Source organism: Pimephales promelas, chromosome 20 (genome assembly GCF_988280905.1).
Source record: "Pimephales promelas chromosome 20, fPimPro1.hap1.1, whole genome shotgun sequence".
NCBI lineage: Eukaryota > Metazoa > Chordata > Actinopteri > Cypriniformes > Leuciscidae > Pimephales > Pimephales promelas.
Window position 1 is genome coordinate 17,504,959 of NC_142788.1, and position 13,871 is coordinate 17,518,829.

Consider the following 13,871-nt stretch of genomic DNA (forward strand, 5'->3'; position numbering starts at 1 on the left):
ATAAGCATGAACATCTAGCTACAGTTTGGTAACTCACCATGCCCTCAATGTCATCCCTGATGCCTTCGATAGGAGCGCACTCGGAGGCGTGGCCATAGCAGAAGCAGTTGCCCCTGACAACCAGCTCATACATGGCATAGTAGTATTTCTCTTTGATCTCAGGCCGTGAGTCCAGCAGATTATCACCCAGAGTGTGCAGCTTGGTGAAGTTCAGACGGAGGTTAGTGATCTTCAGCTGGTCTGCAATAAGAAGGCACATAGGGTTAGTGGTGGATAGTGGTGGCATATACAAATCATGGTTTCCACAAACATATTAAGCAGCACAACTGTTTTCAGCGTTGATAATGATAAGAAAATCAGCATATTAAAATGATTTCTGAAGGATCATGTGACTCTGAAGACTGGAGTAATGATGGCATCACAGGAATAAATTAAATTTGTATATGTATTTAAATGGAAATCAACGAAGCCTTGGTGAACACTGATCATAAATCACATCAAATGATCATCAAGCATAGAAACTTAAAACCACCCAATTATGAGAACATTCTCCAACCCCTGTAAAAAAATCCCTAAACCCGGTTAACCAATGACCTCTGACCCCTTCTCCCCTGAACCAATGGCCTGCTCCTCAGTGGGAGGTCACAATCAGCTGAGCGGGGAGGCCTTTTGCAGATAGGCTGCTGTTACGCTTCAGAGACGCTCAATGAAGTGGGACTTGTGTGATTTATTAGGAAAAGAGTTGGAGGGAAAATCATGGAGTGTGTGAGAGGCGCATATCCCAACATCAGAGAATTCAGCTTCTGTGAACATGCTGTTTGTTCCAGTCATGCTCTAGATGATCAGTATAACAGAAAGTGAGAGCCACACAGAGAGTGTGAGATCAATTTATACACACTCACACTGTGCAGGACTCACAGCTGTATGGGAATACACTGACCAGCTGAACCGGCAAGTTCATCATCAGCTGATTCTACTACTAGGCCTACTACTACTTCAACACACTTGTGCTAGGCCAATGAGGTCATCCAATATTTGACCATCCAACAAAAAAAACAAAAAAAACTGAAGACATTTCATCGTGTCATGATCCCAGCCTATGTTCCCCATCTTGTGTTGAACTCTTATTTTGAAGTTTTTTTTTTATTTTGAAGTTTCTTCCTGTGTTAAGTTCCAGTTAGCTTTGTGTCTTGTAACTTTCTATGCTCATGGATATATGTAGATGCCACATTTGAGTACTCCAGACACATCGGTGAGCCCGCCATCTTGCAACGGTCAGAGTATCATCACTCACGGTAAGAATCAATGATGCCACAACATTACGCAGCTTCTGGTTGTGAATCCGCCAAAATTTTAATTACAGAAGAAATGGGATGACTTTTCACAGGTGAGAATCTGTTGGTTTGTATTTTTTTGTTTTAACTCAATATTAAATGTTTTTACTATGGTAGTTTGAATGTTTTTGCTTTTACTTTGGTAACTTTTTAATGTCATGTCCTTTTTAAATGTTGCGATGCAAACTCAGGATATTACAAAACCCTGCAATAATTAAATATATTGATTTTGCATTTCATTTAATTTATTTTTTTTTAACGTTTTTTTTTTATTAAAGACAATCAAGTAAGCCCAGCCCAGGTGAGGAAAAACTAACGTACTAAATTACTTTCCATATAAAGTAACTACTGTAAGTAATGCATTACTTACTTTTTCATTGAGTAATGTAATAATGTTATTTTTAAAAGTAACATTATCCCCAATACTGGAAATATATATTAATTTATATTATTAATTTTATATAAATTTTTATCTAAATATACAGAAATTAGAACATTAAAAAATTATATAAATTAGATACCAATTACATGATTTTAATATATTAGTACAAAATAACACCTACAACAAATGCTATTTTACATATCTGAGGATATGAGTCTTTAAAAATATCTGGCTGTTACCAGTGTAAAGTTAGGACCCGTTTATGATACAGTACATATTGCATTCCTGGGGAATACCAGTGAAAGTACAGGAACAACAGCCTGAGGGGAAGAAATCAGCTGCTTTTGTATTTCCTCCATCTGCCATTTAATAAAGAGGTAGCATAGACAGCAGCAAACTAGAAACTGAATTTAAATACATGTGAACTGACCTGTGCCATGGACAACAGAACAAAACCATTTCAGTGCAAAAAGCTGGAGGTTAGGATTGTTAAGGTTCATTTACTCTGAATGTTGGGGCTGTAAGGGTCTTCGATCCGAATAGCAGGGTCAAGAACACGGTAAATCACCTGAGAGCAGAGAAAGTGCAGTTCAGCAAACAAATTACAAACAAATGAACTGATGCAAAGTATTACAAATGAATAGCCTCTCACCTCTCCTTCTGTCGACGGCTCGATGTCAGAATATCTGGATTCGCAGATAACATCATCAACCTTACGAAGGGGACCCTGAGAAATTCCCGGGAAGTTGGACTCACAGTCGGATGCGAAGTAGCGGTACACCTGCCAGGTTCGGCCAAAATCTGCAGATCGCTCAATTAACATGGCTGCTGGACGGAAAGTCTGTGTACAAAAACAATTAACAGTAGTTTTGGAGTGTTTCAAGGGTGAAGGTTATTTCTTGAAGGAAAAAAAACAAACAATCTTACCTTAAATGTCATGATGAGATGAGTAAAGTGAAACTCTGCCTCCAGGTCCAGCTGAAGGTAAACATCAGATTTCCCTGAGAAGAGAAAAGAGATCATGTCCACATTAATGATCCAAGGCGTCAACAATGACTATTAGAACAATTACACAAAAGTCCCCTCTGTTGTAATAAAATGATGTTGTGTAAAGAAATAAATTAAAACAAATACTCCTTCATTACTGTTTTATCCTTATCAAATATAACCACTTTTGACCCTAAGGAAAATATTATGTCTTGAAACACTTTTTTCACACTTTTTTTTTATTTGTCTACTAAGCAGTTGACTAGGCTGAATAATATTAAAATCTAATAAATAATCTAATAATAATTTTAATAATAATAAAATCAATTAATCTATTATTTAAATAAAATGGGCAACTTCCCAATGATACTTTAATCGCTATAATGTAAACTAAATAAAATAAATAAAATATTTTTTATGCTTTTTTGCATAATTTACCCAAATTGCAGATTGATAAGCATATTTTGCTTTTTTTTTTTGTAACCCATAAAACAAAATATAAAGGTTACTGACAGAAAACTGTACGTTTTAATACAACTTATAGGTTATAAAAATGGTTATAAAAATAATAAGATTTTGCTCTATATGTTGGTTCATTTTATCATGTTAATGACTAACAGATCCTGATTACCATTTTACTTCTAAAACATTCTTTAATATTAAAAAAGGAAATAAATCTCTTTGTTAACCAACCATACTCCAAACCTTTATTTAAACTCATCTTTGCTAGCAGACTGCCGGTGTTATTGTGCCCTCATTGTAAAACAGAGAACATCTGAAATTATTTCAACAACACCAGTGCTGCAGTGCAAGAGTTCTCACATTTTCCTTCCTCAAACACTTGATCTGGAAATGTAATAAGGCTCTGACTCAGAATAACAATGAACAACCATATGCACGTTACAAGCACGGTGTCCTAGTGACTGAGCAGGGCTAGAGATAGACGAGGTGGTTTAACAATCTACTTTTGTTCTGTTCAGTTTCTACTTGACAGTTCATTATTCATCTGGAACGACATACGGTGTGTATTCTGCTGAGGTGGTACCATATAGAGCTCACCTGTAACTCCCAGCATTACCAATAGAAAGCTGAGTGCACTGCAGCAGCCCTTTGTGTGACTGCTGGTCTAACCTATGTTTCATAATCAACAGGCTAGCTAAACAGGAAGGAAAGGGACGCTGAGGAAAAGAGAGAGACAGGTTGTACCACAAGAGAAGAAAATGAGGGACTAGAGCGCAGGGAGAGGCCAGCGGAGGTCAAGTGGAGCACAAAAGGAAATTGATTGAATGACATGCTGTTTTTTCAATTCACGTTTCGGCTGAAGGAGGAAGTTGTTAAAGGCGTTAAGCCTCAATTCAGAGCACATACCAAAGAGCCATGAAAAAGACTACTCTTATGTGCAGCGCCAGATTTACCCTAAACACATGACACATCATGAAGAAACCCAAAGAAAAGGCAGTTCCCATTAACAGGGTAATGGTATTTTCATTATTTTATTTTAATATTTATTTTCTATCCACCAGGGAAACTTTGTTACTATAGACATACCCCCATATTTTTGTCATCATTGTGAACATTAAATATTTATCAAATTAAATAGACATAATTGCCAATAAAAGGGTTGGATATTCAGCCTTATTAAGCTGTCACTAAATAGGAGGCAACTAGTTTGGGAGGGACCAAACTTTAGTTTCTAGTTACTGGTGTATTTTCATTTAAAGTATTTGATCATTTTCAGTTGATACAAGTAATTGCACACCACAATGTAACGTATCTGGTATCCACTTAATATAATACCAAGCAATAGAGGGACATGACAGGAGCCAAGTGCTGAACAACTGATCTACTGTTTATTATAAAGCATTGTTACAGAAAAGTCACTGAAGCCATAGTAACTATGAGCAAAAATAGTGACCATTTCCTGAAAACGCCCATACTTAATTCACTCATTTCACTGAGCACAGAGAAGACACACATCTAACACACAGGGGCCTCCCTCATACACTTAAACTATTAAAGGAACTTTGTTCAGATGTAAAGGGGTATTGTTTGGGATAAAATGACATATCTAAATATAATTTCAGTTTTTGGAAAGCTTCTCAGTAGCTAAGCTACAAGCTAATTAAAGTCAGTAAATTAAGTCAGTAGAGTATAAGAAAACAAAACAAAAAGAAGCTAACTAAAAATAGCACTCCATTTATATCTAAATATATTACTTAATATTGAGTTATATATTTATATCTAAATAGCTTTTGAGTACACAATACAATGTGACATTAAAAACAACCATTTAGCTTTTAACACACTGCTACCTGTTAAAAAAATAACTCGTTAACTAGACAATCAACATTATGTTTTTAAATAGATCAACTACTATCATGCGAACATGTAGTTAAGTTAGTAGTCACTACTTTTAGTTAGTAACTCCCCAACACCCAACACTGTAGCCCACCAGTGCACTTAACAGAGTGAACAATAAATGCTGTAGGATTAGGTTCAGGCATCTTTTTCTTGCTCTTATTGTAGTTCCCTATCGAGGGAACTCAACACTGCGTCGATAAAATCGACTCTTTGGGGACGCTCCCTAAGCGTGCGCCTCTGAAGTATGAATGAAACTAATCCAATCCTGATTGGTGTTGCGTCGTGACGTAACATGTGACGGCATACCCGGAAGTATAAAAGTGACGCTGTCACAACACACACTAGCTTTCGCTCTTCAGCAAGCGCTTTATGTTGAAACTGTTTGTCTTATTTGGTGTTGTTTGTCTTATTATTGAAAAGAATGGCCAGTGAGCAGTTCAAGAAGTGTGTGCATCCCTGCCCTCGTTACATCACGGGTGGGGACGCACACTCTCTTTGTGTGAATTGTTTGGGAGTGCAGCACGCACGGGCAGCTCTCGAGGGGGCTGCTTGTGAAATGTGTGAGGCTATGCCTATTAGAGTGCTGCGCTCCCGGCTGGCGTGCTTTGACGAGCACGGTCAGGCTCGCGTTCCCCAGGGTTCCGGTCCCGCATTTGTCGAGGCGATGCGGCGACTGAGATCCTGGGGTTCGCAGCGGGATCTGGCGGAGGAGAGTGAGAATGCTGAGGCATTTTCTCGCTCTCCATCGGCTGATCCCGCGGCCTCTGAGAGTGGTGTGGGAGCCCGCGCTGCGGTTTCTCCTGCCCGCGATCAGGTCCCGATGCTTGAGCTGTCTGCTTCTGAGGAAGTGGACGTGCTCAGCATTGATGCGGACGACCGTGATCTCAGCGCGCCATCACGCGGCCTGAATTATGAGGAGCTGGTGGAGGTTGTGACGCGCGCTGTGGCCAGATTAAACATCAGCTGGCCACAACATGAGCAGGAAACGCAAGTCACAAGTAAAATGGACGAGCGTTACCTGCAGCGCAGGTCACAGCCTCACCGCCGGGGTCTGCCGTTTTTCCCCGATCTCCATAAAGAGATCGCGAGATCGTGGGAAAGACCGCATTCGTCCCGTATTTCGAGTCCCAGTATAATAGATTACAGCAATGTTGTGGGGGCTCGAGATATGGGATATGGGAGGATGCCGAAGGTGGAGGAGGCTTTAGCGAGCTATCTCTCTCCCGAATCGGCGTCTTCCCTAAAGACCCCGGTGTTGCCTAGTAAGCCCTGCAGGGAAACATCTGCATTAGTGGGCAGGGCTTACATGGCGGCGGGTCGGGCTGGTTCATGTCTGCACTCGATGGCGATTTTTCAGGCATACCAGGCCGACCTCCTGAAAGATTTGGATGAGGGGGAGGGGCCTACTCCTGAGGAGCAGTACCTCCCCCGGAAAGCGAAGGCCAAATCTAGTAGGGTGGGGCAAAGCGATCAGCCCCAGCCATCAGCCAGCTCCTCCCATAGGGCAGAGCAGAAGGAGAGCGTTTCCTCTAGAGCCCCCCCTCCGGGGTCTTGGCAACAGAGGAAACGCTCCCAAAAACCGAAGTCCTCCGGCCAGAGGGGCGACCTGAGGGACGTCATTCAGGCTAGGAGGACTTCGGAAAAGAGGTCCTAGCCACGGCAGGACTTCAGAGGGCTGCCCCCTCCGCAGTGAGACAACCGAGGTTGTTCTCGCAGCGGGGCCCTCTAGGAAAAGATGCAGGTCCGCCGTTAACAGCGTTTCGGGCCGCATCAATTTCCAGCGAAAAGACGATTTTAAAACATCGGTTATGGTCGCAGGGACCGAATCGACTACAGCCTGCCAATATTCAGCTTCAGGTAGTCGAAGAGAATACCCTGAAGACACCAGAGGCCAGCCTCGAGAGGCTGGTACCCTTAGTAGATTTTGTAGAGGGATGGTATCATCTTCCCAACATATCTCCATGGGTCCTGCAGATAATACGAGTTGGGTACAGACTGCAGTTCGCGCACCGCCCCCCCAAGTTTTCTGGGGTGGTGCTCACTGCGGTGGTCCCAGAGCAGGCTCAGGTGCTGGAACAAGAAGTACAGACTCTGCTGTCGAAAGGAGCCATAGAACGTGTTCTTCCGGTAGACAGGGAGTCCGGGTTTTACAGCCGGTACTTTATAGTTCCAAAGAAGGATGGGGGGTTAAGGCCAATTTTGGATCTCAGGGTGTTGAACCGGTCTCTGAGAAGGTTCAAATTCAGAATGTTGACCATTCCAACAATCGTGAATCAAATCAGGTCCGAGGACTGGTTTGTCACGATAGATCTGAAAGACGCCTATTTTCACATCTCCATCCTTCCATGTCACAGGAGGTACCTGAGGTTCGCTTTCGGGGGCGAAGCATACCAATATCGGGTTCTTCCGTTCGGCCTAGCACTCTCTCCCCGCACATTTACCAAGTGTATGGACGTGGCCCTTGCTCCATTGAGACTTCAGGGGATTCGGGTATTGAATTATCTCGACGACTGGCTTATTCTGGCCCAGTCTCGGGAGATGGCAGTACGGCATCGAGATGTCGTTCTTGGCCATATTCAAAAATTGGGGTTAAGACTCAATTTGAAGAAGAGTGTGTTAGTACCGTCCCAGGGCACGACCTTTTTGGGAGTCGTGTGGAACTCGGTTACAATGCAGGCACGTATGTCTCCCGCACGTATCGAGTCAATTCTGGCGATGGTATCCAGGGTGAAGCTAGGCCAGGCCGTCACTGTGAAACACTTTCAAAGGATGCTGGGCCTCATGGCAGCGGCATCCAACATTATTCCTCTGGGCCTCCTTCACATGAGGCCCCTCCAGTGGTGGTTGAAGACCAAGGGGTTCTCACCCAAAGGGAATCCGTTCCGTATGATCAGAGTAACGCGCAAGTGCCTTCAGTCTCTGCAAATATGGAAGAAGCCTTGGTTCCTATCCCAAGGGCCAGTGTTGGGGGTGTCATGTCGCCGGGAAACCGTTTCGACAGACGCCTCCCTTACTGGCTGGGGCGCGGTCATGGACGGCCGCTTTGCCAGGGGTCTGTGGCAGGACCATCATCGCACTTGGCACATAAATTGCCTGGAAATGATGGCTGTGTTCAGGGCTTTGAGGAGCTTCCTCCCAGACCTCAAGGGTCGCCACGTCCTAATACGGACGGACAATACGTCAGTGGTGGCCTATCTGAACCGACAAGGGGGACTCAGATCGCGCCCTCTGTGCAGACTGGCGCATCAGATTATCCTTTGGTCCCAGGGGAAGATATTGTCAATAAGGGCAATGTATATCCCAGGGGTTCAGAATCGGGGAGCAGACATCCTGTCGAGGCAGGGGCTGAGGCCCGGGGAATGGAGACTTCATCCGGAGGTGGTGAAGTCGATATGGGAGAGGTTCGGACCGATGGAAGTGGATCTGTTTGCGTCTCGAGAGACGTCCCACTGTCCACTTTGGTTCTCCCTCTCACATCCAGCCCCGCTGGGGTTGGATGCCATGGTACAGGCTTGGCCGAAGCTTCGCCTGTATGCTTTTCCCCCGATCGCTCTGCTCCCAGGGGTCCTGGAGAGGGTCCGTCAAGAGGGCATCAGTCTACTCCTGGTTGCTCCGAGATGGCCGACACGAGTATGGTTCTCGGATATAATATCACTCCTCATAGCTCCGCCGTGGCCGATTCCTCTGAGGAGGGATCTATTGTCTCAGGCGGAGGGCACAATCTTCCACCCTCGCCCAGAGTTGTGGAAGCTGTGGGTCTGGCCTCTGAGGGGGTTCAGTACCTGAATGCTGGCTTATCAGCTGAGGTGGTTGAAACCATACTTAGCTCTAGGGCCCCATCTACCAGGAGATTATATGGCCTCAAGTGGAAGGTGTTTCACACTTGGTGTGGAGAACGAAGGTTGGATCCAGTAAACTGCCCAGTGGCTTCAGTTCTGGAATTCCTTCAGGATCGTTTCTCTGCGGGTCTCTCCCCGTCCACTCTTAAGGTGTACGTGGCTGCCGTTTCGGCTTTCCACGCGCCAGTAGATGGTGGACCTCTGGGGAGGCACCAATTGGTCATTAGGTTTCTCCGTGGTGCTTGGAGGATGAGGCCGGCGACCAGGTCCAGGGTTCCTGCCTGGGACCTGGCGATAGTTCTGGAAGGGTTGTCCCTCGCTCCCTTCGAACCTTTAGAGTCGGCTTCGCCTAAGGACTTAACGCTAAAAATGGTCTTTCTCTTAGCGATTACCTCTCTTAAGAGGGTGGGAGATCTCCAGGCCCTGGCGGTAACGCCAGCTTGCTTGGAGTTTGCCCCTGGCAAAGTAAAGGCCTTTTTGCACCCGAGTCCGGGCTACGTGCCTAAAGTTCCTTCGAGTACGGCTCGCTCTGTAGTCCTTCAGGCATTCCATCCTCCACCTCATGTGTCGGCGGAAGAAGAGAGGCTTCACTTGCTCTGCCCCGTCAGAGCTTTGAGTGTATACCTGGAAAAGTCTGCTTCTTGGAGAAGATCTGACCAGTTGTTAGTATGCTTTGGGTCACCTAAGAGGGGACTCCCGGCGACCAAACAAACTATAAGTAACTGGATTGTCCAGGCTATTACTGAGGCTTACAAGGTGCGCGGGGTTCCTTCACCTTTGGCCTTGAGGGCTCACTCGACTAGAGGCATGGCTTCCTCTAGGGCCCTTCTGTCGGGAGTACCTCTGCAGGAGATTTGTGAGGCAGCCGGCTGGGCTACCCCGCATACTTTCATCAGGTTTTATAGTCTCAACCTTCCCAGTACGCCCGGTGCACACGTACTCGGCCCTTGCTGAGGGCCTAATCAGTTTCACTCTGGGGCGGGTCTGTTCGGTGCGTGGCCTAGTGGGTACTCATTCCCCAAAGAGTCGATTTTATCGACGCAGTGTTGAGTTCCCTCGATAGGGAACGTCTCGGGTTATGACTATAACCCTTGTTCCCTGAGAAGGGAACGAGACACTGCGTCGTGTTGCCACGCCCCTTTTTTAGACCCTTGAGCGTCTTGCTTCATCGCGAGGCTAGTGTGTGTTGTGACAGCGTCACTTTTATACTTCCGGGTATGCCGTCACATGTTACGTCACGACGCAACACCAATCAGGATTGGATTAGTTTCATTCATACTTCAGAGGCGCACGCTTAGGGAGCGTCCCCAAAGAGTCGATTTTATCGACGCAGTGTCTCGTTCCCTTCTCAGGGAACAAGGGTTATAGTCATAACCCGAGACGTTTTCTGTCCTTCCATCCTTCTCTTCCAAGTTCTGCTCTATTAGAGTTTTGGTTTCCTCTTTCATCCTCTCTGTCTCTCTCTGTGGGTATGCCAGCAACAGGCGGTCTGTAATTATCTCTAATACTGCAGGGCATAGGGAGTGAGTGTATGTCAGGGACAGGGTGAGCTTGGACATCTGAGCTTTGAAATACAGGCAAATATGCTAACAAACTTCCTCAGTGTCTGCATTTACGTCCATTCTGAACATCCATCATTCTTACTTGTCAATTTAAGTTGTTAATGGCCTGTATTGCCAATTTAGCAACTTTTCAGACACCTCTAGCGACTTTTTCGTACAAAAATGCGACTAGTGACAATTCTAGCGAGTTTTTGAACTGCTGGTTAACATGTAGTCAGTCATTTCATACTCTTTCCATGCAAATGAGAACAGTTTTATTGGACATTCTGCTTAATATTGTATTAAAATACAAGAGCAGAAGGAGAGAAAACGGACGAAGAAGTGCCGACAGTTGGCGCTAACGTCATCTTACTATGGAGACTATCACTGTGGACTGTTGGCTAGTTATCATCAAAATATGGAAATAAATCACATTATTGACCCTTAAAGCCACTTTTTGTATGTGTATTCAATTACTGTAACGTATTTAACGTAATGAATTATCCTCATTTGGGGTCTTTTGTCATCAAATAGAGATACATGGTTATTAATTTGATTAGTTATTTAGCATATGTAATTTCTATATAATATAAAATACTACAAGTTTATTATATATTTTATTTACATTAATTTACATAAGGGTCGGTAAGATGCAATGTACTCGAAATGGGTCTCTATAATGCTTGCCAAGGCTGAAATACAGTTAAAAACTGTAACATTGGGAAATATTATTACAATTCAAAATAATTGTTTACTATTTGAATATATTTTAGAATGTAATTAATGTTCACATTAATTGAACTGTGATGGCTGAATTTTCAGCATCATTACTCCAGTCTCCAATCGTTCTAATATGCTGATTTGCTGCTCAAGAAACATTTCTGATTATTATCAATGATGAAAACAGTTCTTTTGCTTTAATTCTTTTACGTTTGACGAATTTAATGCTTCCTTGCAGAATAGAAGTATTAATTTATTTTAAAAAAACAAAGTCTTAATGACTTATTCTATGAACAGTTTTAGGCTGATTTGCCCCATGCAGCACCAAACTTCATGCATCTCTCTTTCTCAGCCTGTGTGTTATTAATAGACGCTCTAAACATCAACCTTCTAATAATACATGTGAAGCGTTTCCAGTCCTTGCCAAGCAGCTGGGTTAGGAGGGCTCAGAGAGCCAATCAAATTTCCTGGCAACATATTAGTCTACATTTGACAAATGAAACCAAACGGAAGTGTGGATTTCCATCAAAACATGTCTGAAGCTGTAGATTAGCACACATGGTTTTCTGCATGCCTTAATTAACAGTTGGCTGAGGTTGAAGCCACGACATGTTGAGCTGTGGTGGCCATGCTTACTCTGATCTATGTCTCATGATGCATAAAAAGCCCAAGAAAGTGCAGCTCGTCTGATACGAAGGTCATTCTCTCACCGTTCTCCGACTGCCACCAGGACTTCTTGCGGTGTGCTTTGAAGGTGGTGATGACATTCTCGATGCGGTGACTCATGGGGTTGGAAGAAGGTTCATAAGGTCGCCGTGAATCACAGTGGAAACACTTCTTCTCTTCCTACATAAGGTCAAGAGTCGAAAATAGAAAGGATCAGCACTGCAGCATCAGCATCTTCACAAAAACCTGTATGTATTGTCTATTACAAGTGGTTACCTGCAGATGGCTGACAATGCAGTAGGGTTCTCTCCTCCGCAGACCACAGGTGGACGATGCTTTCAAGTTCGTTTCCCGACCCACCAAGAGGTCACCGGTTGCAGGATAACAGCTTCCATGGGTACAGCCGTGAGCAAGATCTGGATCCTGTGCGCTGGTCATTGACAGGACTTTTAATGCAACAGAGAGAAACAAAATACACATGATTAGCAGAACATGATTGTATTTTTGAAATGTTCAAGTAGGACCTTTAGATTACCCTTTAGTAATCAAATTTTTGTTCTCTTGGCAATTTGGCCAACCAGAGCTCAAGCAATTTTCCATTAAAGCCCACATGCCAAGTTTCCACAAAAAGTCCCTTTAGTTTGTGCTGCTAGGGAAAAACAAGGCTGCTTTAGCATGAAATTATTTGGCTGTATCAAATCAAGCAAAATCGTGAATATTGTTTTTTTTATTTGGCTATTTAGTTTCTCAAAGACTGCCATTAGTACTATTTCACTGGCATTTTCAAAAGTACACTTCAGTAACAAGTAAGTAGTATAGTAGGTAACATTGATGCTTTTATGTGAATCAGATGAAACGTTTGTGATGAATCAATTCAAAATAAAAATTCATTGTTTCTGTGTGTGTTAAATGATTTAGTAAATTAAGATAAATAAGAGCAATACCTCTGTCTGGGGGATATAAATGAAATGTTAACATGTATAAATGTTAATTTATTGAAAAATACTACATCAATGTTGTAATTAGATTATATTTTCTACATTAAATATTTAGCATCTTTCTGTTTGGTCAAAAAGATGATTTCTCTAAGAGAAAAAAACTGAAAACTATCAAAATATTGCCAAAAGGCTAAAAAAATATATCAATATATGTCTTTACAGTAGTTTAGCCCTATTGATCAGCCTTGCGCTGTTTGCAGCCACGGTTAAATCTTGGGTTAAATCAAATCTCAAATGTAACTGTAGCTTTAATTAGAGAGAGAAAGAGAGACAGAGAATAATATTTTACAACACCCAACAGCTGCAAAACATTCCTGCCAGTGTCCCAAACAAACTCTATGTGAGATGTTATTGGGGTCTGGGACTGCTTCAGACAGGTGCTGTGATACACATGTACACTCTGTGCGTAATTTGTCAAGATAGATTTCTAGCTTTTAATGTCCGAATCAAATGTAAGCTAACACAAAAAGAGAATTAAGAAAGTGTAGATACATAGCCTGGGAAAACTTTGTTTACAGCATTTATCCATCAGAGATCTGTGCCTTCAACACAAGACAGCTGCGTCTGTCTGGCACTGTACCATCTCTCATCCTTCTGCCACCAAAATACACACACACACATTGGCCTCACACATCAACATACGAAAACACACACACACACACACACACACACCTTGAGTCAAACTCAAGAATCAAAAAGAATCTTACAGTAAACTAGGAACCGATGGCAAAATGCCTGAGAAAGGAATTAAACTCAAATTGAAGGGAAACCATCTCCATCTGTTTTCTTAACAGGCAGAGCAACTAACCACAGATAAGTCTAGATACACCAAATGCAATTTCTGAGCAATGACTGAGTAATGAATCTGGCGCTGGTTTTACATTTAATCTTTCTGGCAGTGTGTTGACCACAGAGCAGTGAGAAAGTGTACAGAAGCTGAATTATGTGAAGCAAAGGCTTAAATGTGAGTGGCAGAGGAGTTCCTCTATTAAAAGGGATAGTTCACCTAAAAATGAAAATCCTGTCATAATGTTCTCAGCTTC

The 13,871-nt window shown here is 43.1% G+C and overlaps 1 protein-coding gene across 3 annotated transcripts in view; it reads right to left on the reverse strand.

Annotated features, from left to right (window-relative positions):
- Positions 1–13,871, reverse strand: part of lamb2 (laminin, beta 2 (laminin S)) — a 41,143-nt gene that overhangs the window by 17,764 nt on the left and 9,508 nt on the right. For 2 of the 3 annotated variants that reach the window (XM_039652337.2, XM_089124545.1), the window contains exons 3-8: positions 12,107–12,276; positions 11,875–12,010; positions 2,644–2,717; positions 2,369–2,557; positions 2,221–2,284; positions 38–240 (exon numbers count right to left, since the gene is read on the reverse strand). In XM_039652337.2, the coding sequence (XP_039508271.2) occupies positions 38–240; positions 2,221–2,284; positions 2,369–2,557; positions 2,644–2,717; positions 11,875–12,010; positions 12,107–12,276 (836 nt within the window). Of the gene's footprint in view, positions 1–37; positions 241–2,220; positions 2,285–2,368; positions 2,558–2,643; positions 2,718–11,874; positions 12,011–12,106; positions 12,311–13,871 lie in introns of those variants that run through there. The other variant, XM_039652335.2, reaches the window with a different exon arrangement.